The 27,928-nt window shown below is 49.4% G+C and overlaps 1 protein-coding gene across 1 annotated transcript in view; it reads left to right on the top strand.

Annotated features, from left to right (window-relative positions):
- Nucleotides 1–27,928, top strand: part of PCSK6 (proprotein convertase subtilisin/kexin type 6) — a 119,153-nt gene that overhangs the window by 68,792 nt on the left and 22,433 nt on the right. The window contains exons 9-13 of the mRNA XM_075006445.1: nucleotides 1,431–1,531; nucleotides 4,596–4,699; nucleotides 7,541–7,658; nucleotides 18,827–19,015; nucleotides 22,973–23,109. Of these exons, the coding sequence (XP_074862546.1) occupies nucleotides 1,431–1,531; nucleotides 4,596–4,699; nucleotides 7,541–7,658; nucleotides 18,827–19,015; nucleotides 22,973–23,109 (649 nt within the window). The remainder of the gene's footprint in view (nucleotides 1–1,430; nucleotides 1,532–4,595; nucleotides 4,700–7,540; nucleotides 7,659–18,826; nucleotides 19,016–22,972; nucleotides 23,110–27,928) is intronic.

The following is a 27,928-nucleotide window of genomic DNA, read 5'->3' as shown; positions in this document are numbered from 1 at the left end:
ATGATGAGAGAGGTCCCAAAATCCCAGGTTTAACAAATAATGTGGAATTCTTTTCACTCAACGTGTGGTTTCTGAGCCTTTAGAAGTCACATATTCAAGCTTTCATCTGCAATGATGAGAGCTAGAAATGTTTGTATTTTTTCTTATTGAATGAAAGTTGATTTCTTGTGTAATCAGATCATGCCAGGAGCTGGAGCTCTAGGAAAACCTGAAATATCATGAGGCTTGTGGTGAAATCATGCAAGTTTGCAACACAGGTCTTGTTTTTAACTTCTCATCTCATCTAACAATGCAGCGCCCTCTGAGGGATGTACTAACTAAACTATTAAGCCCTGTTGCAGGATTAGAGTCTTCTGGCCTAAAATTAACGGGTTGCTGCTAACTGAATGCTTGCCAGCATCAGCTTCTCTGGGTCAGATAGTTCAGATGGTATGTCTGTAGGTGATGGTGGTGAATTGCCAACAGATTTCCCTGTTTCACTAATGGTCACCAAGCCCAGTGGTGACTGAAAGTGAAAGGCTCAGACTTATTATTGCAGCAACACTAATGATAATGTCCCTCCTCACTCCACGTCATCAGGCAGCCTGGATGCTCCTTTTCCATATGCAACTTTCTCCAGATTCATGATCCTGGACAAAAGTTTTCCCCCCTCCCTCAAATTACAGTACTATTGTACCACGAATCAAAACAAAAAGCAGTCAAGTAGCACTTTAAAGACTAGCAAAATAGTTTATTAGGTGAGCTTTCGTGGGACAGACCCACTTCTTCAGACCATAGCCAGTTCTGGTCTGGCTATGGTCTGAAGAAGTGGGTCTGTCCCATGAAAGCTCACCTAATAAACTATTTTGCTAGTCTTTAAAGTGCTACTTGACTGCTTTTTGTTTTGATAGTGTATAGACTAGCACAGCTTCCTCTCTGTTACTATTGTACCACGAAGTAACTGAAGAAACACCTTAAGCTGGAAGCATCTGAAAAACATTTGCATATCATCTATTTTTGCTTTCCAGCTGTCTGGGGCCTTGATTCCAAAAAGCCTGCTCCGATCGTAAAAGCGCCGTGATATCAATAGGACTTGTGTCTGTGCTTTAAGTCTAAGTGCTGTCCCAGGCTGTGTTGCCTGTGAGCTGAGTGCGTAGATGGCCACACAGGAGGGATTCATGTGCTGCCCAGCTGATTAGCACTGGGCACAACAGGGACCAGACCCCTGATCATTGCCCCTCACAATGGATACTCTTCCCACCAGGGGCGTCAAGGGCCAGACTTTGCCAGCAGTGTCTGTCCAGGTGCCTTTTAAAAAAAACTCTAATGTGGGAGCACGAATCGATGCCTGCAGTCCTGCCTGTGACAGGGACCTGGGGCTGTTTTTGTGATCATACTGTGTAGAAATCTGCTCCTAGCACAATGATTAGCTGCAATTACTTTGTCTTTAGGTTACCACAGACTTAAGACATGGTTGCACTGAAGGTCATACTGGAACCTCTGTGTCTGCACCCATTGTCACGGGCGTCCTCGCTTTGGCTTTAGAAGCAAAGTAAGTTAACTCTTGCCTTGGCCACTTTATGTGCCAGAGAAATGCTTCTGGCTTCAAACAGAGCTGGTTGAAATGGGGCAAGGATTTCATGACAAACTGCAAAATGGTTTCTGTTCTGCTAGGTTTTGTATGGGTCCATTTTCCATTTCTCACTAAATTTTCCTGCCTCATTTTTAACCATTTTTCTTACTGGACTGGTTCTTAGTATGTGTCTTGTTCCCAGCACTAGGCTTTCAGGAACACCACGTACGGTTTGAAAAAACGTTGGCAACTATTTTAAAAAATGCTTTCCATAAAAAGCGTGGTTAAAAATGTTGCAAGATGTTACATGTAAAATGGAACGTTTCTGTAGTTACAAGCCTCACGCTTGGTGTGGGTCACTGTCCCATGTAGTGGCATCTAGACCACTTATGCAGAGAGAATATGGGGATCCTCTCTTTAGCTCAAACTGCAGAGGCTCTTACATTAAGCTTCTGAGGTTTAAGTCCACCTTTGGGAAGTTATACAATGTTGTCATTTTTTCACTAAATGGTTCATGTTTTGTGGGGAGCATCAGTTTTCAGCCCCTGCCCTCAAAAAAAAAAAAAATTTCATGCAAAATATTTTGACTGACTCTACATTTTATATGGGCAATGTTTGGAAAATTGAAATCCCTCCCTGAACTCACCCCCTACTTTCCATTTAAATCCCTTTCTTTACCCCACCTCATGCAGCTCCTGCCATGGACAGATAAACTTTGTGATGTAACCAGAGGTTCATCCAACCCAGGTTGTATCAGACCAATGGGAGAGCACATTCCTGAGCTGAGATCCCACTCCCTGTGTTGAGTGTACCCTGCCACCAAGCTCCCTTTTTCGACTGGGTCCTTATTGGAGTAGGATCTGTGAAAGAGCCGAATTCAGGTTGTTAGTGTTGCGCAGATGTAAATAAAGACCTTAAAGGTCAGCACTATCCAGTGCAGATCAAGATGTAATGTTCTCCCTTGGGGAAATACTCATCTAGCAACTGGATAAACTCCTTCTGCACTAGTTGCACTTTAAGGATGGACATACGGTGCAATAAGTAATTTTCCACTTTAGATATTCTCACCTTCTTAGCCACATTCACCCTGATTGAATTAGTTCTGGTATAAGACTCTGTATCCCTCCTCTGTTTCCCTTTTTGTCCCTTCCTGCAGCTGACAAAGTGAGCTGCAACTCACAAAAGCTTACTGCATAATAAAATTGTTAGTCTTTAAGGTGCCACCAGACTCCTTGTTGTTTTGGCTGAAACAGACTAACATGGATACCTCTGGAGCCTGTCTCTGGAAAGTGGCAGAGGCCTTACTAGACAGTTTCTCTTGTAGAAGTTCAGAGACTATGCAGTTAAAGGGTCTGATCCTGCTCCCATTGGTGCCGATGAACGTGCTCCCCTTGACTTCAGAGTTTCAGGATCAAGCCCATCCAGAACACACCCAAAACCGCAGCGTTTTGAAAGGTGGTTTTTCTCCTGCTAAATGCAGCCTTGGTGCCTGTGCAGTCTGTCTGTTTTCTCTTCCATATCACAAGTGTGTGTGAAGCATTTGCTGCAATGTAATACGTGTAGGGAAGAAAAAGCCCAGGCTGTTGGCATCCATGCTATAACTCCAGTCCCTGCAGCCACGTAATATGTTGTAGACCACTGAGAGCCCACAGTCCTAGAGACAAATAATTTGTTACGTTTATGCGGTGGAGTTCACTGAAGGCACTAAGAAATGCTGGCGTAGCTGACAACTTTTCCCCCATTATCCTTCCCCCTAGTTTTGAAACGTTTGGATCCAGTTTAAATAGAGTGACCCATGTCGGAGAAGCGCGTTTTATTTGATGCCATTTTCCTTACAAATAAATGAAGAGAAGTCAGTGTAATTTTTGAATGGTTTTGTTGATGCATAAAGTGCAACATTAAGTGCCAGAGCATGGCACATAAGACATGCAAGCACTCAGATGCTCCATTATTACAAGTGAGGCATAAATTGATTTTTTTTTGTTAAATGTTGTGGATAGAATTATTAATCAAAACTCAAGATGCTTAAGTAGCATCTGTAGGAGGAAAGCATGAAAAGTGCTCACAAAATATCTCTGAACAGTGATTCTTACAAAGAGTTTGACCGTGAGCATGTAAGTGAAATTCATCCCGACTCATAGGGTCAGCACAATGTCTAAATGCTATCCAAGTCTCACTTTTAGCCTAAGGTATGTCTACACAGCAGTGATTTCAAAATAATGGCCATTATTTCTAAATAAATCTGTGAGCGTCTACACAGTGCACTATTCTACGCTGCAGAATTCCTTCCTGACCTCCAGATGGCAATCCGTTTGCTCTGAAGCGTGAGATTTTAATGCTTTTAGCCTGGAGTGAATCACTGCAAATCACATTACACATTCCACCAGCTCCAGTATTTATCTTTGCATGTCCTGATCCCATTGCAGCTCTTCTAGAATTTGGATAACTTTCAATAACCGTTCTAACCTAAGGGGAACTCTCCTTCCCAACCCCTCCCCAACCCCAAGCTCCTTTTAAATATACACATAACATTTAAATAGCCAATTTGGACTGAATTTTAATTTAAATGGGAAGAAAGCCCTCTTACATCTATCACTGAGGGTAGGTCTACACTAAAGCCAAAGGTGTAATTAAGGAATGCAATTCCAGCTGCATTAGTTACAAACTTTAAATCAGGCTTCTGTACTGTCTCCGTTAAGGGAGCTCGATGGGAGTGTTTGCTTCCCTTACTCTTAATGAGGGGCAGTAAATTTGATTTAGTGCATCCCTGTTAGGCACACTAAATGGATCTCTGGAAGATTGATCATGGCAGGGCACGGTCGATCTTCCCTGTAGTGAAGACATGCCCTCGATGATGCTGTCTTTCCTTTGTCAAGGAATGGGAGATGTAACTGCTGCTTTCTTTTCCATGCAGCCCTGTGTTTGCCCTACAGAAAAATCAAATTTGAATGCAACCCACAGGGTTCAGCTGATTGACAGCTATTACATGGCACGTGGGAGGCTTCCTGTAATTCTTTGTTTCTTCACATTGTTATTATTTCAGCCCCTCGCTGACCTGGCGAGATGTTCAGCATTTGATTGTGAAAACATCCAGGCCCCTGCATCTGAAAGCGAATGACTGGAAGACAAATGGAGCAGGACGCAAAGGTGAGGCAGGCTGGAGGTATGGACATTGAGCATCGTGGGGTGCAAATGGGAGTACATCAGCACCACTGCCCAAGGCAGAATTTGTGCAGAATTAATGTTCTGTGCAGAATTTCCTTTGTCCTCACTGCACAGGTGCTGCAGAGTCCACTAGCAGCCACTGAATCCAGCAGAGCCCATCTGTCCAGACTGAAAATAGAAGACAATGCTGAACTGGGGGAGGGACAGGGCTGGAGAGTTCCCAACAGCTCCACTTCCTGGCATGTTTTGAGGGAAGCTGTGAACCAGCTGCAACTGGGCTTGCAGGAAAAAGGGTGCTGGAATCTGGGCCATGGGGTGCCCCACGGTTGGGCCCTGAGCTGATAGGGTGTGGGTATCTGGCCCATGGCTGGTCACTGAGCGAGAGGAGGAAGAGAGATAGGGACTGAATTGTTTTAGGGGGTTCTTCAGCTCTCTGCTCCTGGGGGGAATCTTTTTTTTTTTTTTTAATTGTTGTCTGTATTGTTTCAGGTATAGTTGCTGACAGGTATTGTAAAATACATTACCAAAATGATTGAAAATGGCATGATTGTATAGGGTTGTTCTGACAAATAACATCAGGAAGAATTCTGCAGAATTTTAAAACACTTTGTGCAGAATTTTTAATGTTTTTGATGCAGAATCTCTCCTGGAGCAGCATTCTCTGTAAGATGAGTGCTTGGGCAGCCGCTCAGGAGTTTTAGGTGCTGTCCAGCTGATTAGCAGAGTGTCCCCCAGGTGGCAGTGTGTGTTTCTGTGGGTGGTGCGCATCCGCTCATCCTCAGTGCACGTAGGAACATTCATTCCGCACCTGAATAGGAAACACGTAGAGGGAGCATTGCCCAGAAGTAAAATGGATTGCAATGTGGAAATCTAGGTGGGGAATACTGTGGCTGGCAGTGTCGTTTCTGCCCTGGTGCATGTGACACTTTGGGAGATGTCACGACCTTGTGGTGACACGTTGAGGCTTTGTGGGGCCCGGGTTTATCAAATGAAACATCAGTTTGGGCATGTGTGGAACACACCCTTACAAGAACATCATGACATTCCTAGCGCTGCATATAGGCCTTGTACCCACAGAGAGCACTGCAGTTCTCCTCTGCTCTTGGAATACAGTTGTAATTCCAACTAGTGCCAGTGGGAGTCTAATGCACATGAGGAAAGGATTTGGGGCAGTTTCTAAAATAGCCGTGTCCAATAAGGAGAGAGAACGTGTCCAGCATCCTCCCAGTTTCATTACTCACTCAGGAGAATGGCTGCAGCGTAACAATGGGTTCAGCACACTGGGATAGTGTGATTAACTGGCACCACCTCCAAGTGGGAGGATTAGTGTAGAATCCAATCGACAATCTAACTTCAACAGCCCCTTTTTTTTAAGCTCTGCTGTGTAGGAGGTGAGTGGGACTGTTACTGAGCCTGGCCCAGAGAAATATAGCTCATTAACCTCTCAACAGCACAGCACGCAGACGTAGTACATGCAGTAAGTAGGACAGACAGGTCTAGGTGCAGCTCACGCTGGTGTTCTCTGCCACTGAACCTCATGCTGAGATTTTTTATGTAGGAAATGATTTTAGGAGCCTTCTTAGATTGCAATCAGTGGATGGTTTATTCATCACCTTTCACCACAGTCCCTGATTCTGAGTGGAAACTACAAGATCTTCCATAGTATGAGCTGAAACCCATTCACGTCCACAGAACATCTCATAAGCAACAAAAGATTCTTGCAACTACCACCTACAAGTTCACTTTGCTGGGCTTCACCTTACCTTCCATTCACTCCTTTGCAAATGTTTGAATACAGAAGTTTTTATTTGCAAGAGTGTTCCCATAAAAATGGATATCGCAAGTGCTAGTACAAATCTGTTTCACAAAAGTGTTTGCCCTGGAAGGGCTCCCTCGGCCATTGCGTGCTGCTGTCTTGATTGTTCTCGCCCCGATCGGCTGGTCAGTTTTGAATGTCAGTGTGTAATCTGCAGTCTGATCATCTTTGCAAAAGCTTGTTTATCAGTAGATATTCTTGAGCTGTGCAACATGAGCATCTGCCAGCTTTTGTCTGTGGTGGTCGCTGGGGCGCACTGCGGGATGGAAGTGGAAATCCGGTGTTTGAGAACAAATAGTTCTCAGTAAAACATGGTTAGTAACAGGTTAGCCCCAAAGCTTGATGCCTTTGCCTTTACCTTTAGCCTGACCAGTTAGAATGTCACTGCTGAAAGCAAAGATTAAAACTCTGCCTCGTCCCTAGTTAAATGTTGTGCTGTAGAACCACTGAAGAAAGACTCTGGCTAAGGCACTGACTGCATTCAAGACTTCGATCTGCCACAGCTTGGGTGCATAACTCGGCCGCAGATCGATTTGTTTCCTTGTGCCTGGGGATATTAGCATTCCCCTACCTCATGGGTGTTGTGAGGATAGATACAGACATTCATTAATGTTTTATGAGATCGTCAGCTCAGTGCCAGGTACTTTATAAATACCCACGTAGATTTCATAGTGACCTCAGTCACTAGACCAATCTCTTGCCAAATGTAGAACAAGATCATGGGAAAGCCTGTAGTACTAGACTGCTCCCTCATAGATCTTTTGAGGCGGGGAATCCGAGAGGAGTGCCACAGAATACTTAACAGAGTCTTCAAGGATCTAATGAGAAGCATTTCTCCAAGGCAGTAGAGCCTGTGCCACAGGAAAGGGTGGAATTTGGATCCTTTTTTGCATGTTTAATATTTTATTTCCTCTGAGACATCAAGAGCCAGAGTTAAAACATTTCCCCCATAAGTGACTTTCAGACTCTTTAAGGAGGTAGATTTCTGAGTCGTCCTCTCTTTTCAGTTAGCCATCTATATGGATACGGCCTAGTTAACGCAGCAGCTCTTGTAATGGAAGCCAAGAGATGGAAAACAGCCCCCACCCAGCATATCTGCACTGGAAGCTCTGATAGGACAGCCAGGTGAGTGTTAACTTGTACATGTCCCCCCCCCTTCCACAGGACTATGTGATGGCATAAGTGTTCTCGCTGGGGCAGACAAGGTGTAACCTCCACCTTAATCACTTGTAGTTGCAGTTTCTAATACTCGCCTATTAATGTGCACCATGCGTGGAGGTAAACTACACTCTGTGGTTGACCCTGCCCTGCTGGCTGGATCTCATATCCATGGGGTGTGCAAGATCATGCCGTGCTGGGGAAGCCATTTTGAAGAGTGTGCTCATCCTCCCCCTCCTTGCACACCCACACACTCTCCAATACCAGACAACCTCAAGTCTGAGTTTTGTCTCAGTTCTGCACAGGGAACAGCTCTTAGAACAGCAGACCTGTCCAACTCAACACTGGACAGTGGCCTGCTAGTGAGTAATCCTCAGTCTTGTGATGGTGGTTTTCTGAAAGCCCCAGCTCCTGGAGTCATGTGATGGCACGAGACCCTCAGAAGCTTTTGGTTTTTTTAATTAGTTTATTTGTTTAAGTAAGTTTCTAGCTCTCGTGGTTGCAGAGGGAGGCCTGGAATGCAGAGCAAGTGTACCAGCAAAGTTCAGAAACTAAAAGGCAACTAATAGAAATCCACAATGTATTTTTTTAATCTCATGATTTTTAAGCCAGTCTCATGACTTTGGGAGACCTGCCTCATGACTTTTGAACAAATAATGTACAATGCTGGAATCTTTTGGTTTCTGAACCTGTAAAATAACTCTGCAGCCACAAGGACTAGATGTGTATTTTTATTCCTAAATGAAAGCTGTGATTCTGACTCTTCAGAAGAGACCAAAGAAGGCAATGACTTGTTGCTTTACTCTGCCATTTTCTTTCTGAACACGGCATTGTCTACTCGGGCAGCCTAATGGTGAGTCTCCTGGGATGTAGTGCTTTTTCTGAATGCTGTAGGTTCTCCTACATTGTGGCCGAAACCTGACAGCATTTCCTATAAGGCCTACAAAGGGAAGCAAATGCTACTCCTGGGCATCTGCAGGATCTGCCCCTTAATGATGGCCCATGATCAGGGAAGTGAGGAAGTTGCCGGCCTCGGGGGGAGAAGGAGAGGCAGCAAGATCTGTGGCTGGGACAGCAGAGTCCTGAGCTTGCCTGGCAGTTTGTTCCAGTCTGAGGGGAAAAAAAAAAACAAAAAAACGCCACCCCGATCTAGAAAGTGAAGCCAGGTTTTGTCGTTGAACAAAGATCAGAGGATTCCAATGACCTTTGTCTCTTTTCTGAGTTACAACTGGGCAGGGATTTGCAGCGCTGTCAGAACTGTTGTAACCTGGGGAGAGAGTGGGTGGCTTGTTGTTGAAATCCCCATAACTTATTTAGAAGCTTTTGCAGCAATTCCCCTTAGTGGTGCTCCAGATGCTGCATACAGGCTGATGGCAAAAAGCTGGAGATAAGGCCATCAAATAGACTAGGTACGTGCCAGCTCCCAGCCTGGATTACCGCATAAGTGCGTGATGATAGTTTGATCTGAATCTGTTTGAAATGATGCCATTAACGAGGCCACCTTCTAGCAGCTTGACTCACATTCCAATCTGTCACAAAGAAGGGCCGAGACTGATGCCTGCAAACTGTAGTTCCCTTGTGCCTCACTTGCGGTATGCTCGGTTTCCCCTGTGAAGAGTTATCCCAGATGGAGTAGCAGGGATCTTCCATTAGGGTAGCTGGACACAAGGGAAAGGATTCTGGAACAATTCGTGCTGCAAGCAGTGTTGTGAAATCAAAGACTGATGGGCTGTGGGCTAAAACAGTGAGCAAAAGCTGTCTTGATTATATTGGTGTAATCATCTGAGCACAGCCGAAAGGCTTTCCAACAACTGAGCCTCACGCAGAGCAGCAGAAGTTCTTATCTAACTTGTGCTGGCCATCGGCGCCAGATGTATTTTTCATATGTAATGCTGACAGACCCGGGTTGTTGGCACAAGGGATAGAACCTGCAAGCATAGGGGCTGCACTCTACCACATGAGCTAAAGGCCAGTTGCTCTCAGCTGAGGCTGTAGTGAGGTCTCAGTGCCTCTGGGTACTACACGCTTCCCTGGGCTGAGAAAGTGCATCCCAAGCTTCTGAGACCTTCCAAGCAGTTCCTCCCAGCCAATGCACCAGTTGTAACACCGACAGACCCAGGTTGCTGGCCCCAGGGATAGAACCTGCCAGCATAGGGACTAAAGCCCTGCACTCTACTGCGTCAGCTAAAGGCCAGCTGGCTCTCAGCTGAGGCTGTAAAGCAGATACTTCACTCACCCCAGATGAGGTCTCAGTGCCTCTGGGTGCTACACACAGAATAGTACAAGGGTGGCCACCCATTAAGAGATTAAGGCTATGTCTACACTAGCACCCCCCCTTTCGAAAGGGGGATGCTAATGAGACACTTTGGGATATGCTAATGAGGCGCTGCAATGAATATGCAGTGCCTCATTAACATAACGGCAGCCACGGCACTTTAAAAGTGCTGCTTTCGATTGCTTGCCACTCTCCTACACGGGGTCCTTTTTGAAAGGACATCGCACACTTTGAAATCCCCTTATTCCTCTTTGGTTGTAGGAAGAAGGGGATTTTGAAGTGTGCGGGGTCCTTTCGAAAAGGACCCCGGGTGGATGAGCTGCGTGATTGAAAGCGGCACTTTCGAAGTGCTGCAGCCGCCATTATGCTAATGAGGCTCTGCATATTCTTTGCAGCACATCATTAGCGTATCCCAAAGTGTCTCATGAGCATCCCTCTTTTGAAAGGGAGGTGCTAGTGTAGACACGACCTAAGAGACAAAATAGCTGTGAATAGAGTGTAAACAGCCACGTATTATATATTGATTATCTCTCAATCTAGATAGATATATAATATCGATCTCTAGCGAGATAAAAATAAACATATAATATGTGGCTCAATGCCCTATCCCAACCAGAGCCAGGCACTCCCAGCTCCCCTGCTCTAACCCAATCCCCCTCCCCTGGAGCCAGGCACCCCCAGCCTCCCTGCTGTAACCCAGTGTCCCTCTCTTCCCCCAGAGCCAGGCACCCCCAGCCTCCCCTGCCCCAACCGAGTGCCTGGGACTCACCGGAGCCACCACCACCCCCGCTGCCACAGCCATGCGCTTCTCCCTCCAGGCGCCGGGGCTCATGCACAGAGTGGCGGTGAGCAGCCCAGGCGCACGGCTCTGAGCAGGAGCCACGTTTCGTTGAGCAAAGAGCTGCCTGCGGCTCAAGAGCCACGGGTTGGCCAGTGCTGGATTCGTAGATTTAAGGCCAGGCTGAACACAGTCTTTGAGTCTGACCTCCTGCATGACACAGAGCGTAGAATTTCAGCCTGCGGCTCCGTACTGAACCTGATCATTTGTGTTAGCCTCAAGTATATGTCCTGGAAAGGCGTCTGTTCTTGATCTAAGAGAAGAAGCCAACAGTGCCCTCAATGGATTAACCATTGGAAAAAAAAAAATCACACTCGCTGTTAAAAACCTGAGCCTTATTTCCTAGAACATGTCGGGTTTAACCCCTGGACTTTGGGGCTCGTGCTGTCCTGGGCTGGATTAAAGAGTAAAGTTTTAATCAGAGCCGAATGCACACAGCGGGGCACGCTGTGCTGCTGGCATGTTAAGTACCGAAGTAAAATGGGAGAGGCAGGAATGGGACAGTATCGTGTGTTCGCTACAGTGTGTGTGTGTCGTGGGGTAGGAAGTCTTGCTAATAAATGCACCATTAATCCCTCCTGAAGTTCTGCTGGCTCGCTCTCCTTGTGTGCAGAGTTTGCTGCAAACAGTGGGAAGACTTTGGAAGCAAAGGCAGGCTAGGTGTGTGCTCTGCCATCTTCGAGGCCAGTTGAGGGCTACTCGGGTGCATGATGGGTAGGCCTTGCCATGCTTTCTGTAGGGGTGATACAAAGCCTGTTGAAATCAGCAGGAGGACTCCTACTCAGGGGGCTTTGGATCAGGTCAGAGAGTCCAACAGCCACCGTGGGCCCAGACAGTATGTGTGTGTGTGGGGTAGGGGTCGGGTGAAGGGGGCAGGGCTGTGGGCAGTCAGCCCTTGGCACAGCCCCCTGGCCTCCCACCCCAGCCATCAAAGCTGTGAGTTGAATATGAAAGCAGTCTGGGGCTCCAGCTGCCAATGCTGCTTCAGTAGCAGTGGCTGTGGGCCAGAGCTCCGGGCCCCTTTGAAATGCCAGGTCAGTGTGCAGTTGCCCCTCTTGCTTGTCCAGCTGTCCGTCGTCATCCATCCCCCACCCCCATCAGAAGGCTGAGATCAGGCAGGCCGTTTATCAAAAAATTCCTTCTTCTCTTCTCTGGTCCAGGAGATCTCTGTCAGCCCAGGCACTTAAGTGTCAGCGTGAATAGAAACAGGCATATAAACATGTTTCCCATTTAGGGAATGGATGACAAATATTGGCAGCTGTATCTGTCAGAGCAGCTCAGGCTATTTGCTCTTAAAGAATCAAAATTCTGGGCAAGACACGCCCTCATTTCCAGCACCAATGGCTCACTACTCTAAAGTGCCTGATTTTATTGCAGAAAATAAAGATGGCAAAGCAGTTGTAAAGTTGTAGTCAAAGAAGTTCCTAGCACAATTAATCCCCTATAGATGCTCATTTCAATCCCTGGGGAAACGTGGTCCCGATAATAACAATTAATAATAAAATGCACGTTGGTGACCTGTAACTCTCAGATCTTTGGTAGGGTTGCCCGGTGTCAGTTTTTACCAGAATGGCCTGTAGAAAAGGGACCCTTTTGGTTCATGTCAGCACCGTTGCCTGGGAGATTAAAAGTGCACTGGGTGGCATAATGGGGCTTAGCCAGCCTCCCTGCCTGCTGTGGCTCCCAGAAGCAGTGGCATGTCACCCCCGCAGCTCTTGTGCAAAGGGGGCGTGTCTCTGCATGCTGCTTCCACTTCAAGTACCGGCTCTGCAGCTCCCATTGGCTGGGAACAACAGCCAATGAGAACTGTGGGGTTGGTGCCTATGGATGGGGTAGCTTGGAGAGCCACCTGCCCACACCTCTGCATAGGAGCCGGAGGAAGAACATGCCACTGCTTCCAGGGTCTGCTTGAAGTAAGTGTCACCTGGAGTGTGCACCCTGAGCCCCACCCCACACCTCAACCCCCTCCCCTAGCCCAGATTCCCCTTCAGCCCTCCAAAGTCCTTGGCCCCAGCCTGGAGCATCCTTCTGAAGTCCAGCCCCTTAATCCCCAGCCCTGCCACAGAGCCTGTACCCCCAGCCAGTGCTTATCCTCCCCAAAGACCCCAACCTCCTGCCCAGCCTTGATTCCCCTGTCTGCCCTTCAGACCCTTCAGTTCCAGCCTGGAGTAAATCCTGCACTCCAAATGCTTCATCCTCAGCCCCATCCCAGAGTTCAAGCCCCAAGGTTGGAGCCCTCACTCCCTCCTGCACTTCAACCAGCTGCCTCAGCCCAGAGCCATCTCTTGAACCCCTCATTTCTGGCCCCATCCTGGAACCTGCACCCCAAGCCCTAAACCTGTACGCCAGCCCCCTGCCTCAGCCCTGGAGCCCCCTCCCATTGTGCACTGCACCCCCACCTCCCATTCTTGTCCAGCTTCAGAGTCCAAACCTCCGGCCAGAGCCCTTCCTCCCTCCTCCCTCCCTCCCACACCTTGACCCCGGAGCCAGCCTGGTGAAAGCGAGCCCAGGAGTGCAGGGGAAGAGCCGGCGACAGAGGGAGGGGGGCTGGATTTGAGCAGGGCGGAGCCTCAGAGAAAGGGCTGGTGGGACAGGAGCTGGGCGAAGGTGTTCTGTTCTGTGGGGTAGAAAGTTGGCAAGCCTCAACTTTGGGGACAGTTCAAAACCACCTTTCCCACTGCACCCTTGAACAGACTGCAGCTCCAGGAGGATGCACTGCAGTGCAGAGAGCCTTGCTCTGTTACCCTTTGCTGGGAAATAATAGGAAACAAAGAGTAACTAAAACAAAGCAAGACTAGCTTGGTGTGGTGTCCAGACACGAACTAAGGAAACGCAGCTGAGGCTGGCAAGCGAAGAGCAAGCTCCTGGATTCTTGTTTCATTAGCAGCCCCTTTGGCTCCAGGCTTAACTGGAGTGTGTGGAAAGAGATGGAAAAATAAGACAAAGCTACAATGAGTGATTTAATGGGCTTGGCTTTAATTTTTCAGGAAGCTATATCGTTCTGAGAGGGGCCGTGAATCTTCTATTGCCAAACCCATATCATCAGAAATCAGGAGTCAGACTCAAAAGGACACAGGAGATTGGTTTTAAAATAAGGACAGTCTGTAAAAATAATAGATTTGCTGTTCTTTTCATTAGTCTTCTGCTTTTTGAGCCTTTAGGAGCTGTGGGGGTCACATTTTGAAGCATTCTCCATAGTCGTGATGGCTAGAAACTTATGTTTTCATTAAGAATAAAGGCTGAAATCATCACTTGACTCCAGGAGCTGAGGCTTTAATGAAAACTAATTCTGAGGTTCATGACAAACTCCTGAGAGTTGGCAACTTCAGAAGATTTCCATATACCCACCTACCCATTCTCCCACCCGGGGTGTGAGTGTAGGATATAAACATCTGTGTTGTGCATGAGCACTTACACGCCGGAGAGAGGGAAGCACAGAGATTCTTTTCGAAATCCCAGAGATGTGCTAGGTCACTGAGTGAGTTAAACACAGTCCCACTCCAGCAAGCAGACAAATTTACACCGGCTACAAAGAAGAGCCATAAACAGACAAGAGAGCAAAAGGCCTGGTTTGACAATCGGCTCCCATCATTCCAGGCTACACATCTGGGTGGCTAAGTTCTATCCTTCTACCATATTTCTCCTAGGGGGGAGGCCAGGTGACCGTTTGTCAGAGGGAGCTGAAGGTGGAGAGGAAGGAGACATGTTAGAGGAAGCAGACGCTTGTTAGGGTTCTGGGTTCTGACATCCTTTTCTGGAAAGGAGAACTTTTCTCCTGTTGTAGGGAATGTTCCTCCCATAGCAGAATGGATGCAAGGTCCTGCCTTGGGAGATGATTATGTCACATCAGGATGTTGTGGGGAAACCAAGAGTCAGCTGAGCTGTCTCCCAAAATTTCTTCCTGCCTTGCCCCTCAGAGTGCCTCTTTGATCAGGTGCAATCAGAGACAACCCCTTGCAACGTTCCCCAGTATGCTGATCAGGCCACTGACACCTGCCTTCCTGCACTCTGGGGGCTCCCCACTTCCTTGTCCAGCTGGGCCAGACCCTCCAGTCTCCCCAGGCAAGGCAGAGAGCTGGGGTTATCCTCCCCGGCTCAGAGCAATGCAGATGCTAATTAGCACAGCTCTGGGGAAGGGTCAGTTCTAGGGCACAGCACCAGGGAACCAACCCCCACAAGGGATAAAGACCCCCGATAAATCCTCTTCTCTCTGTGCAAAAGATTTGCCGAGGGAGGGCTCATTAGGTAAGCCCCTTGGTCAATGAAAGCCCTTCTGCTTCTCTTGAGGGTGTGTTCGGCAATTTCCAAGGCCGGCTGAAGACCAAGGGGCTGAGACTCCCCTTGCTTAACTAGGCTTTCCCCCTAGGTGGGCATCCTTTGTTTACATGTCCTGCTACTCCCAGGGAAAAAACTGACTTCCAGGATGGAGGCCTCTAGCAGGTGGCAGGGTTACGTGTTTTGCTAAACCAACCACCTCCCAGACCCACAGGATAAATAAAGCCATTTCCAGTCTATTGCCCGCATTATGGTTGGGACAAGCCCCCTGGGAGTTCCAGAGAGGAAGAAGCTGGGTGACAGGGGCTGCATTAACAGGCCAGGGAACGTTCCAAGGGGTTGTTTGTGAGTGCAGGCCAGTGCAATGGCATGGGCTGGGGGGAGCTAACCTCATCTCTGTGCCTCGTTTGGGGAGAGCAGAGGACCTGGTTCAGCAGGGCAGGGTGGGTGGGGAGCCCCAGAGAGGAGGAAGGTGGGTGTCAGTGGCCTGATAAGCGCAGTGGGGAACATCCCAAGGGGTCTGTGACCACACCCCATCACAGCCCCATCAGCCATCTTGCAGTTGGGGGGGCCTGATTCCCTGCAGCATTATTGGATGCAACTGCCGTGCGTTCAGGAAGGAATCCTGGCGCGAATACGGCAGAGACCTGGTGATGAGCCAGGTCTGAGTGCGGGTGGGCATGTTGTCTACCTGAAGTCAAGTGCAGCTGCATTCAGATTCTATAGCCCACTCCCTGAGTATAAACACAGCATTCTTCTTGTGGGTGATGGCCCCAGCAGAGCTGGCGTGCTAGCGCTTCAGGCCGTTATCATGCTGCCTTAAGTCATTTCTGAAGCCTCCCTGGGCAGGGTGAGATGTTTTGGCCTCATGGTGCTGTCCAGTGTTTCTCATTACTAAGGCCAGTAAACTTCCTGAACCTTGGAAATGGCTGGAAATCGGTCTGGCTAGATGCTTTTCTTTCAGGGCTCGCATAGGAACAGTTTACAGCTCGTCAGGTACAATGTAATGTGGAACTGCAGCGTGCTGCCCGTTGTTCCAAAACTTTTCCCTGGATGCAGTTGTTCAGGTTCTGTGTCACGAGGGTGGCAGAACCTGAACTAACAGTGTTGGATGTTTGTGCACCAATAAATTTCAGGGATCCTTGGTCGGCCTCATGTTCAGTTTTGTGCTGGATTCAGAGCACCCTGAGTGCTCTGATGTGATGGGTGATTAAAGAATAACTGGAGAAAAGCTGGGACATTCTGAGTAGCCAAAGACCCAGGCCCTGGTGTAACCTTACCTTAACTCTTGTCTTATCCCTAGGTAGGAAGCTCTTTGAAGCAGGGACTGTATTTTTAATGCTGTGTTTATACAACACCTACCCCGGTGCTGGTCCATGAGTAGATATGACAGTAAACCCTCAAAATGTACAATTTCAAGTTGTGCTTAACTCAAATTAATGCGAGTTACGTGCAACTCAAAATCCCGCTCCCCTGGCTTTGGATCAAACTGCCCTGGCACCTCGTGGCCCTGGTTCAAACCCCGCTCCCAGCCCCACTCACCACCCGCGCCCAGCTCTGGCTCCAGCTCACCACCCCTCAAACATGACTCTGGCTCAATGCCCCCCCCCCCCAGTTCAAACCCCCTGTGCGCGGCTCTGGCCCTGGTTCAAAACCCCTGCTTGTGACTCTGGCTCACCCCCTGACCCCTGCGCCTGGCTCTGGTTCCGGCTCACCACCTTTCACATGTGGCCCTGGTTCAACTCCCCCCCGCCACATGAGGCTCTGGCTAGACCCCGCCGCCATCCCGGTTCAACAGCCCCACGCGCGGCCCCAGTTCAATGCCCCCCCACCAGCCCCAGTTCAACCCGCAAGCACGGCTCCAGCTCACCACCCCTGTGTATGGCTGTATCTCAACCCCCCACCACCACCCTGGTTCAACCTCTCCACCCACGTGCAACCCCACCTCAACTCCCACCCCTCACCCTCCTGCAGCCCTAACCCACTGCCAGGCTTAACCCTCCCCAGCTGCCCCACCCCTAACCCCAGGACTTCCCTTCCAAAAAGAGCTCCACGTCCTCCTGCTGCTTCCCTGGCTGCAGAACATGCCTTCCACCAAAGAGAAGCCCCTCGACCGACACAAAATTCTAATTACGTGCAGGTGCACGGGAACTCAACCCTTGCGTAAATCCAGACGCTACTGTACAATAATACAGCTAATATGTAACAACCATGGCTCTACACGGAGTCTGTCAACGTAAAATCCCATGCCAAAATGCCCATGTTACTGTCACTTTGCACCAGAAGGACTAGCTGACAAATACTTGCAACAAGCCAAGACTGCTAATTCTGACACAAGTACTAAAGAGAAAGGAGCCTCTTGAAGTCCATTCCCAGTGCGTGCAAATAATGTTTTTCTAATATTTTGCCTGCCCTCCCAGAGAATTATAGCACTGTTTATAATGATTTAAATTATTTTTATGACTAAGCCAAAATAAAACCAAGCTATGTAATCCCTGCAAATGTTTGAAGCATATGGCTCAGCAGCAACCCGGCAGGGAGGGGGTACTTGTTCTAATCACTTACGCATTAAGCACACAGCTGAGCAGTCCGCTGGGAGTTAACCGTTGAGGAGTGGTGACGGTTTGGTGTAGTTACGAATGCGGCCCCTTAAATTTAAAAATTTCATTTCTAAGGGATCCAGCAACTGATATGAGCAAAGGCTGAGTCAGTGGAGCCGGGGCTGTAAAGCAGCGTTCTCAGAGCAGCTGTGGGGCCACTTCACTTGTGTGATCAACACCTCCAGGGCACATGTTGCTGAATCTTCAAAATGAAAATGTGTCTTTGGAACATGTGTCCTGTGCTTTCTCTGTGCAGGACTTTCTTTTCACTCGGGAATGAGAACTGCAGGGAGCCAAGTGCTGTAGATTCTATTCAACAAAACCCTCAGAGCGTCTACACTGTTGACAGAACTCAGCACTTTTGTCTACAGCCTTGTACCTCTCCCCCAGGAGGCAGCACCTCTTTCTTGACAAAATCTGTCAACAAGAAGGCCCATCTGGGTGTTCCAGGAGTCCCTCTGTCAACTGACAGGGCTTCTGGGTCACCGGGCAGCCCTGCTTGCTGTGCACCCGGTTGGCCATTCTGTTGAGAGAGTCACTGGGCAATCTGGCAACTCTCTGTCGAGAGAGAAGATTGACAGAGCGATCCGCTTTTGTGTGCGGCTGTGATCGTCAACAGAAGTCTTGTCGGAAGATATGACAGGAACTTCTGTCGACAGATCGCTGTAGTGTAGACATAGCCTTTGTGTCTGGGAACAGGACACTCTGCCACAGTGTGACACAGTCACTTCTACTGTCTGGAGGACTGGGTCTGGGGAACCTCTGTGGGACCCATGAACTCTTCCTCAACTGCAGAGCCCATTTCTTTGGGGATGCTTGTGTGCTGCTGGCTGAGGTGGAGTTGGTGGCTCCATCCACTCCTGAATTTGACCCTTGTAGACTTCTCCAGTGCTGGCATGGGAGTGATGGCTCTTTGTGGGCTGTAAATTATTTTCATTCGCGGAGACCTCACTAGATGACAGCCTATGGGGGCACCTTGTGATGAACCAAACTCTATTGCTGCCCAGGAGCATCAGCAAGAACTGACCTCATAGAACACGACGTGGCCAGCTCAGTTACGGCCATTGTTCTGTGCCTTGTGTAACTCAGTCCCCCAGCGATAGCACACTGCTTTCCTTTCCATTGCAAACTCTCCTTCCTTCTTTAGAGACATCCCTGCGGACCAGACTCTGCATGCAACCACCGTGACCGACGCCTGTGGCAACCACTACGACCAGCGCGTGGTGTACCTGGAGCACGTTGTCGTGCGAGTGAGCATTGAGCATCCTCGGCGTGGGGACCTGCAGATTAACTTAACTTCTCCATCAGGGACAGAGTCTCAGCTCCTGGCGAGAAGGTTAGAACACCAGAGTGGATATTGCCAGGCTGTTGCAGCAGCAGGTGCAGGACCAGGGGTGACAGATCTAGACCAGGTGGCTGCTGCACTCTAATGGAAGGCAGAGATGCTGGGCTCTGGGTGAACAGTTTCCTCTTCCCTGAGTACTATTTGGATGCTGGGAAGTGGGTGGGCCTGTGCTTGCCCACTGCTAATGCCCCTTCCTCAGACTAGTGGGAGGGGCTACTGGATCCAGGGCCCAACTGATTGCCTGGGACAGCTAACAAGAAAACAGGTGAGGGTACATGTGCCAGGTTCCCCCTCATGCCGCAGAAGGGACAGGCACTGGGGATGGCGGTGGCCCACACCAGGTACATGCCCATGTTCACAGCTCTGCGAAGGAGCTGCCGACTGATATCCCTAGCAGGTCTGGACCAGGGTGGAGTAGAGGTTGTCCCACCATTGTTCCTCACCCTTTCTCGCTTGCCAAGCCTAGTGCAACGCAATCAATCAGGTACCTGGGGCCAGTTGAGAACTTGCCAGAAGCAGCAGGCAAATCAGTGTCCCCGCAGCCCGTAAGAGCCTGCTGGGGTTTGGTTTAACGGTCTCCCTGCAGGGAGGCAGGAGCCCAGGGTGGTGCACGGGGGAGAGCTGAGGACTGTGGGCAAGGTGGAATACTGTGGAGGAGCAGGATGGTCTTGCCCAGTACCAGAGGAAAGGTCCTGCGAGGGAGTGGCCCAGGGAATAAACTGTCATATTGGAAGTCGGGGAAACCCTGTCTGTTGTCGCCTTAGGATCCCTAGACTGGAACCCCAAAATAGAGGGCAGGCTTGGGGATCCCCTCCCAACCCTCCCCACACCACTGCAGGGTTTCCCCCTGAGAGGGGGATCTGGGACTATGGAGGGGTTCCACCCCAAACTGTGAGGTAGCCAATGATGAGGGTGGCTCTACAGGCTGTGACCTTTAGGGGAAAGAGGCTGTATGGAGCATCACAGTGTGCCGCTGAGGCAAGCACTATCCGCCAGACATGCAGAACCCTCTGGGCCTGGCCAGAGCTTTGCCCCAGGGGTTAGCCTGGGACTGGCTACCTTGGAGTTCCAGCTTGTCCTTTTAAAGGAAGGGGCAACTTGTCTCTTTTGTCCCTCTCTACCCCTCTGTCTGCGTGGCTGGGAGGTGGTGAATCTGCACAGAACTCACCTGAAAAATGTCAGGCTGGAAGGGGAATTGGGCGGACAGCTTAACGAAATGTCACTTTGCAACAAAAAGCTGAAATGGTTCATTTTGAAAATGTCAGAATGAAATATAGTGCCTGCCTTTAAAAAGGGGAACAAAGAAGAACTGGGGAATTATAGACCTGTCAACCTAACTTCAGTGTCTGGAAAGATCCAGGAACTAAGAATGGTACAATCATTTGGTGAGCACCTAGAGGATAACAGGGTAATAAGCAACAGCAACAGCAACACGGATTTGTTGAAAACAAATCATGCCAAGTGAACGGAATTTCCTTCTTTGACAAAGCTACTGGACATCTGGAGATGGGGAAGTTTAGTCACCCCATACTGGATTTTAGTAAGGCTTTTGGCTCGGACCCATATACCACTCTCAGACATCAAATGAGCAAATGTGGTCTAAATGAAATTGCTGTAAGGTGGGTGCAGAACTGTTTGATGGGTGGTTGTCAAAGAGGAGTTGTCAGTGGTTCACTATCAAACTGGGAGGACATATCGAGTGGAGTGCCCCAGGGTTCTGTGCTGGGTCCTGTATTATTCAGCATTTCCTTTGGTGAGGTGGATAACAGAGTGAAGAGGATCCTTAGACGTCTTCAGTGAACACCAAGGTGGGAGGTGTCTCAAGTTCTTCAGAGGAGTTAAGTGACCTTGAGAAAATGGAGAAACGGTCTGGTGCCGACCAGGTGAAATTCAGTAGAGACCAGTGCAAAGTGCTACACTTTGCAAGAGGAAAAATTCAGAAGGGGACTAACCAGCCAGGCCATTTATGGGCAACCTGCGGCCCATCAGGGATCTGTGTGTGGCCCTCGAGACCTTTTGTTTACCTTGGCCAACATACATAGTTGCCAGATTCTGCTGGTTTCCATCCATGTCGTCTTTCTCCTACCAGTGTTACTAAAGTGTCATGCACACAAAGCAAGGGCCCGTGAAGTGAGGTGTGTGCTGACTGCATGCAACATTGACTGGGAGAGCCGGGTGCTCGCTCTGCATCCAATTGAAGCCCTGCTACGGTTCAGTCAGCACACCCTGCCCATTCTAGGTACACCAGTACAATGAGCAAAATTACCCTGTCCCAGGAGATTGTCTTGGTTATGACAATCTTGTGGCCCACTGAGGTGGTGGAGGGCCCCTCACAATGCCCACTCGCTAGCTTAGGTTGCCCATTCCTGGGCTAGACACTAGTACAGGCTGAGAGTCTTTTGTCTGGCACACTCTCGTCAGGCAGGACCATGGGTATTGCTGGACCAGACAGCACCTGGGTCAGAGAGCCCCAGCTGCCCAGTAGGCTGCTCTTGCTGGTAGTGGGGAGCCCCCCAGCTGCAGGAAGCCCTGGCCGGGAGCTTAGCTGGGATCAGGGAGCCCCGATGCAGGGGGGCCAGGCCAGGAGCCTTCAGAAAGAGCTGCCAGGGCCAAAGAGCCCTGCCAGCAGCCATAATGCCTTTGAGCTGAGCTGGAGTCAGGGATCCCCAGCAGCAGAGAGCTGAGTTGGGCTGAGGGCTGGGGCTTCCCCTCAACAGCCCCACAGTGAAGAGCCAGGCTAGGGCCAGGGATCTCTGCTGGCAGCCCTGTTGCAGCGGGGAGCCAGGCTGGCAACAGGGAGCCCCACCAGGAGAGGAGTCTCCCAGGCAGCCTGGTTGTGGGGAGCTGATGGCAGCCAGGAGGAGTGCCTCCCCTCAGGTGAGTGTGAGGCCTGATGTCTCCTGGTCTGGCAGATTCTCTCCTACTGGTTCTGAGGGAGCCTGAGCAGGGAGGCACAACCAAGGCGGAGGGGCTGATGTGATGAATACACGGTCCCCAAGTTTCTGGGAAATACACTACGAGCTTGATTCTGATATGAGGCCCTGGCCGCACTCGGGTGGGGCGTGCTGCTGCCCTGAACCCATCTGCAGATGGCTATTAATACAGTTCCAACGGTGTGCTTGGAAATGACTTCAGTGCGGGGCCTACTGCAGGATCGAGGCCTATATAGTATAGCGCCTGTCTAATCACGTCCCATGCTCAGGGCTTGGGGTAGATATCCTGCATGAGAAGGGGACTGGGGATGGGGGGAATGTTTAATCATTACAAAATAAATAATCAACCCTCCAAGCCTTGGTTCTTAATTTCTCTCTGTAACCAGGAGGCATTTTACCAGCAGAGTCCCTGGGTAGCTTACTTGTATAATGCTGTGTGCTTTGGTGTCGTAGGTCACGTAGTAGCAGGAGATTAGATCAAGAGCTCTCAAACCACTGGCTGGTCTCTTAGCGTTGGCAATCCTGTTTGATTCCAGTTGCTGAACTGCATTCTAAAATAGCTAACGTATATGAAACACTTGCTTCATGTTACCTGCCCGTGGCAGCCACTGCTGCAGTAGCCACAGAGATGTCACATGGGTTCTGATGAGTAGGGGAGGCAGCCTAGGCCATCACAAAGGGGATGGGTGTTACCCACAGTGTGGACATCAGAGGGGTGAATTGCAGAGTTTTGCAAACTGTTGCACTCTGACTGCCCCGTGTGGAGGCTTCGGACACATGCTAAAGGCACCTAGTTCCTGGTAACCTGGTCCTCTTTCAAACCGCACGAGGGTAAAGCAAGCCAGGCACGGCTTAGTTTGCATCAGCGCTGTGCAGCACTCCCAGTGCGCTCTGCAGTTTGCTCCTGTGAAGTCTGCAGTGTGGACAAGCCCTTGGGAGGCATCTCTTAGCACTTAGCAGCGTGACCTGTTTAGTTGTCTTGAGTAAACGCTTCAGTGCTACTTTCCAATTGCAGGGTTTTTGATAGGTCTAACGAAGGATTTAAGAACTGGGAGTTCATGACTGTGCACTGCTGGGGGGAGAAGGCAGAAGGGGAATGGACTCTGAAGATCCACGACACACCATCCCACATGCGCAACCCTGAGAGGCGAGGTGAGCACACACCACTGTCTTTCTGGATCATCACCACCCAGCCTGTGAGCTACTGGTTGGGTAGGATGGTTGGAGTGCAGGCAGTAGTCCTGCTCATTCACTGACCGTGTTGTACTTGATACAAACATTTGAACATACCCAGAACACCTAGAGCAGTGGTTCCTGGGGGTATTGCAGGGGATCCGTTGGAGATGGGGGTGGAAAGATAAATAAAAATTATTAGAAAATAAGTTTTAAATAAACTGTAACGTTACGATCAATAATGTTATTAATTGCTGTCCGAAAAGCTATGCTGTGGTTTCCTTTTTCATTCAATGAAGTGTACATAGCATCTAGAATTGGCTTTGAAGGGGGTCTGCCAATGGTTGGGGGCGTGATTGGGGGCCACATTAGTGAAAAGGTTGGGAACCACTGGTGGTCTAGAGTTACGCTTTCAGCTGGATTTGTCAGGTAAAACTTTGCCATGATTCTAATGGGAAAATGCTGTAATACAGAAGATGCTGCTGAGCAGTTTCAAATGTAGGTGCTTAAAATTAGGTACCAGTATTCAGACCTACGTCTGGTGGTCAGCTGTTCTCATTCACCAAGGGCAGGACAAGAAGCAATTGCCTTAGTCTATAGCAAGGGAGAATTAATTTAAACAACTGGAAATGTTTTCTACCTATCAGGATAGTTAAACACTGGAGCAGGTTACCTCAGTATTTTGTGGACTCCCCATCACTGAAGGCTTTTAAGAACAGGTTAGAAAAGTACCTGACTGGGATGGCCTAGGTTTACGTGGTGCAGCCTGAAAACAGGGGACTCGAATAGATGTCGTCCTGAGATTTCTTAGGACTCGATGCAATGAAATCTGATAAAATTATTTATGCCGGAAAGATTGACGAAATTCATCTGTCACGTGATAATCTAAGATGCTCCTCCCCCAGAAAAATATTGCAGATAAAGCAGATACAATAGCCATCAGATTAGAGCCACAGGTAGGAGAGAATAAAGTGGCAAAGTGAAAGCAGCAGTGAGAGGAGAAGGATGTTCCGTGATAGGGCAATGGCTTGAGAGTTGGAAAACCTGTGTTCATTTATCTCTTACCTTAATCTCTGAGGAGGCCTTGTTTATACTATTAAGTTTTATCTCCCAAAAACTGCCTTATGGACACAAAGCGACACGAGGCACACACTGCAATGCAAGGCGTGCTGGAAAAAAAGGCTCAGTTTTGGCAACAAAAATCCACCGCTCCTATGAGATATGTTTTTGGTTTTTTTCCCTTCTCCCCTGCCTTTACTGTGGACAAAAGGCTGGTGCAGACATTGCTGGTTGTGTTGTCAAAAGAACTGGCTTCCTCCAATATCCCACAATGCCTGCCTGATGGCTCTGCTCGATGTTTTGATCTCTGTTGCCCTGCAGGCTTGCACCCTGCCCCTTGCAAAGCTCCAAGAGGCACCTGACAGCTAAGGGAGCTGCTCCAATTGGAAAACAAACAGAGAGCAAAGCATCGGAGTGCTCTGCGCTGCCCTGCATGAGGAACACAGCCTCAGGCAGGCGGCGGCTGCTGCTGCTGCTGCAGGGGGAGGTTGATGCCACTCCCAGCAGCTGAGGAGGATGTGGGAGAGCTCAGAACCTTAGATGCTCAGGGGTCAGCTCCACGGGGATCAGTTCCACCTTCCCACAACATGGCACTGTGGGACACCTGCCAATGCGGACATGATCTGTTGACAGAGGAAGCAAGTGTGGACACCGTTTGGAAATTTTTGTTTGGTCGACTTTTGGGTGTCAATACTAGTTTTGTCAATAAAAGTCGGTCGTGCGGACAAGGCCTTCATCTTGCTATGCCTCAAATAGTGAAGATAAATAACAGTAACAGACAGTGAGGTGCTAGGTAATGTGCCGAGGGGAGCTATCCTTGGTGGACAGGAGTCAGCGCCTTGCTGCATGATGGACGCCTGACAAAATCACTGGACTTAAGGACAGACATTGTTGAGGAGTTACGTCATTCAGCCCACGAAATAGCGCACATAACTTTCCACACTGAAAAATAACAGGAACGAGTTATTAATAATAAGCTCAACTCACTTCAATGGTTTTGAATACGCCACCTACTTCAAATTCTCTAATAATGTGCACACTGATGAATTATGAATCTTTTACAAGCTTCACAAAACTGCTTTCTTACTGCGATAATCTGTCCTGGAGGGATTTGCCGGCTCTAAGGGGGATAAAAATGCAAGAAACAATGTGGGTGGGAATTCAGGTGGGAACTGGCACTGAAGAGCGGGTGTGGGAGTGGGATTAAAAAAATACCCTGGCCAAGGCTCTAAGAGTGGTGGCATGTCCTGCTGGCGAAGACTATTGAAGTTGAGGGTGACCATATTTCCCTGTGCCAAATATGGGATGGGAGGGGCGGCTGCAGTTACCAGGCAAGTGCAGCTCCCTGGCTGCCCATGCTACAGGGTGCCGGAACAGGGCTGCTGTGGTTGCTCTGTGGAAGGGGGCAGGGGGTTCACCTGCTGCCCCATTCCACCAGGCTCTGGGAATGATGCAGGGATGTTTCCTGGCTCCAGTAGTGGCTACGCTGTGGGGATGCAGCCCTGCGGAGGGCTGGAGAGAAAGGGCACTCCCCGGCTTGTGGGGGGAGGTGGCTGTGGCTCCTGTCTGCCCCACGCCTGCAGGCACCAGGAACAGGGCTGCTCCCTAGCAGTGGGGAGCCCCAGCTTCCCACACCTCTGGGTGCCAGCAATGGGGCTGCCACCCTGCGGGTGGAGGGGGCACCCCAGGTGCGGATGGTGGCTGCCTCATGTCTCGGGACACTGGCAATGGGGCTGCTGCCCCACAGGAGAGCTCAGTGGCTGCCCCAGGCCTTGGGGTGCTGGCAATGGTGCTGCTGCTCCATGGGAGAGCTCCCTGGCAGCGGGGGCAGTTTCCCTGTGGGGGCGTTGGGGTGGGGCGGCTGCATGGGAGGCTGCTACCTCCCCCCAGTGGTCTCCCTGGCTACAGGGGCTGCTGCCCCATGGAGGCACTGCCCACCACTGCTGGAGCATCAAGTCCCCCTTAAAATCTTAGGCAGGGGACAAAACCCACTACCCTGACTCCCAACATACCCTGCCTTACCTCTGTGGCCGTCCCCCGGCTCCCTCTCCTGCATGTACTGGCTGACTAACTCCTGATTGATTTTACCTGCAGCTGCACTGACGTGAGGAAAGGGCAGCTCTGCAGGGGGAGTCACTGCATGGGACAATTCACTTGTTTGCTAATGAAAAGGTGGGGCGCCTGCCTAACAAATGGGACTGTCCTGGTGAAAACGGGACGGACGGACGGACGGACGGACAGTCACCCTATGATGGGGCCACTTATGTGCAAAGGGAAGCAGACATGAAAGTGTGCGCAGGGCAAGGATCCATGTTTCCTCCTCCCAATTCATCCCCTGCAGGGAGAGGTTAAACACCACCACACACCAAGCAAAATGGCCAGAAGTTCCCTAACCGCTTTCAGAGTGAATTTATTCTAGGAACAGGAGGATTAATGGTGAATTTTTCCCAATCAAAACTTCCTCAAGGTTTCCTGTTTAATATGTGCAGCGCCGCGCCCCCCCCCCCCCCCGCCCAGCGTCAATATTTACTTTAAATGATTTTAAGCGGGTGGATTTTTTGGTGCTATCCCATATGGCCTGAGGAACCTGTTGAAACAAAACACCAAAATATTTGGATGTCAGCAACTGTAAACCCTTCCTGCTGCTGCAAATGCCTTCACAAGGCCATATAACGTGTTCTCGTTCACTCCTGAGTCTATTCATTCCATTTCATGCAAATTACCACTGTCCTGAGCAAACCCGGAGTGATCTGCTGATGGTCCACAAGCCCAAGAGAGAAACCAACAGAACACCACTAGCCATCACCTACAGTGCTCAGCTAAAACCTCTACAGCGCATCGTCAGGGATTTACAACCCATCCTGGACAATGATCCCTCACTTTCACAGGCCTTGGGAGGCAGACCAGTCCTTGCCCACAGACAACCTGCCAACCTGAAGCAAATCCTAACCAGCAACTATACACCGCACCACAGTCACTCTAACTCAGGGACCCATCCATGCAACAAACCTCGTTGCCAGCTCTGCCCACATATCTACACCAGCAACACCATTACAGGACATAACCGGATCAGCCACAACATCGTGGGTTCATTCAGCTGCACATCTACCAATATAATTTATGCCATCATGTGCCAGCAATGCCCTCTGCTATATACATCGGACAAACTGGACAGTCTCTACGTAACAGAATAAACGCACACAAATCAGATATCAGAAATGGCAATATACAAAAACCGGTAGGAGAGCACTTCAATCTCCCAGGCCACACAGTAGCAGACTTAAAAGTAGCTATTCCACTGCAAAGAAATTTCAGGACCAGACTCCAAAGAGAAATTTCTGAGCTAAAATTCATCTGCAAATTCGACGCCCTCAGCTCAGGCTTAAACAAAGACTGCGAATGGCTGGCTAAATACAGAAGCAGCGTCCCCTCCCTTGGGGTTCACACCTCCAGATCAACTGCTGGTAGTAAGCCTCACCCTTTCTGACTGAGACAACCTTGTTATCCCCAGCCTTGCTCTGGTTTACTTATACCTGGCCCTGCAGATTTCCAAGACCAGCATCTGATGAAGTGAGTCTGTGTTCACGAAAGCTCATGCTCAAAACTTTTCTGTTAGTCTATAAGGTGCCCCAGGACCCTTCGTTGCTGTTACAGGTTATTTTGTATTCAAGCCAATAGTGTAGGTTGCCTAGCCCTGTTTTTAAAAAAAACTCTCATGATAGGGAAACAAAAATTCTGT

The sequence above is a fragment of the Carettochelys insculpta genome, chromosome 12 (assembly GCF_033958435.1).
Source record: "Carettochelys insculpta isolate YL-2023 chromosome 12, ASM3395843v1, whole genome shotgun sequence".
Lineage (NCBI taxonomy): Eukaryota > Metazoa > Chordata > Testudines > Carettochelyidae > Carettochelys > Carettochelys insculpta.
Note: the sequence above shows the minus strand (reverse complement) of the source record. Positions and strands in the feature narration are given on the sequence as shown.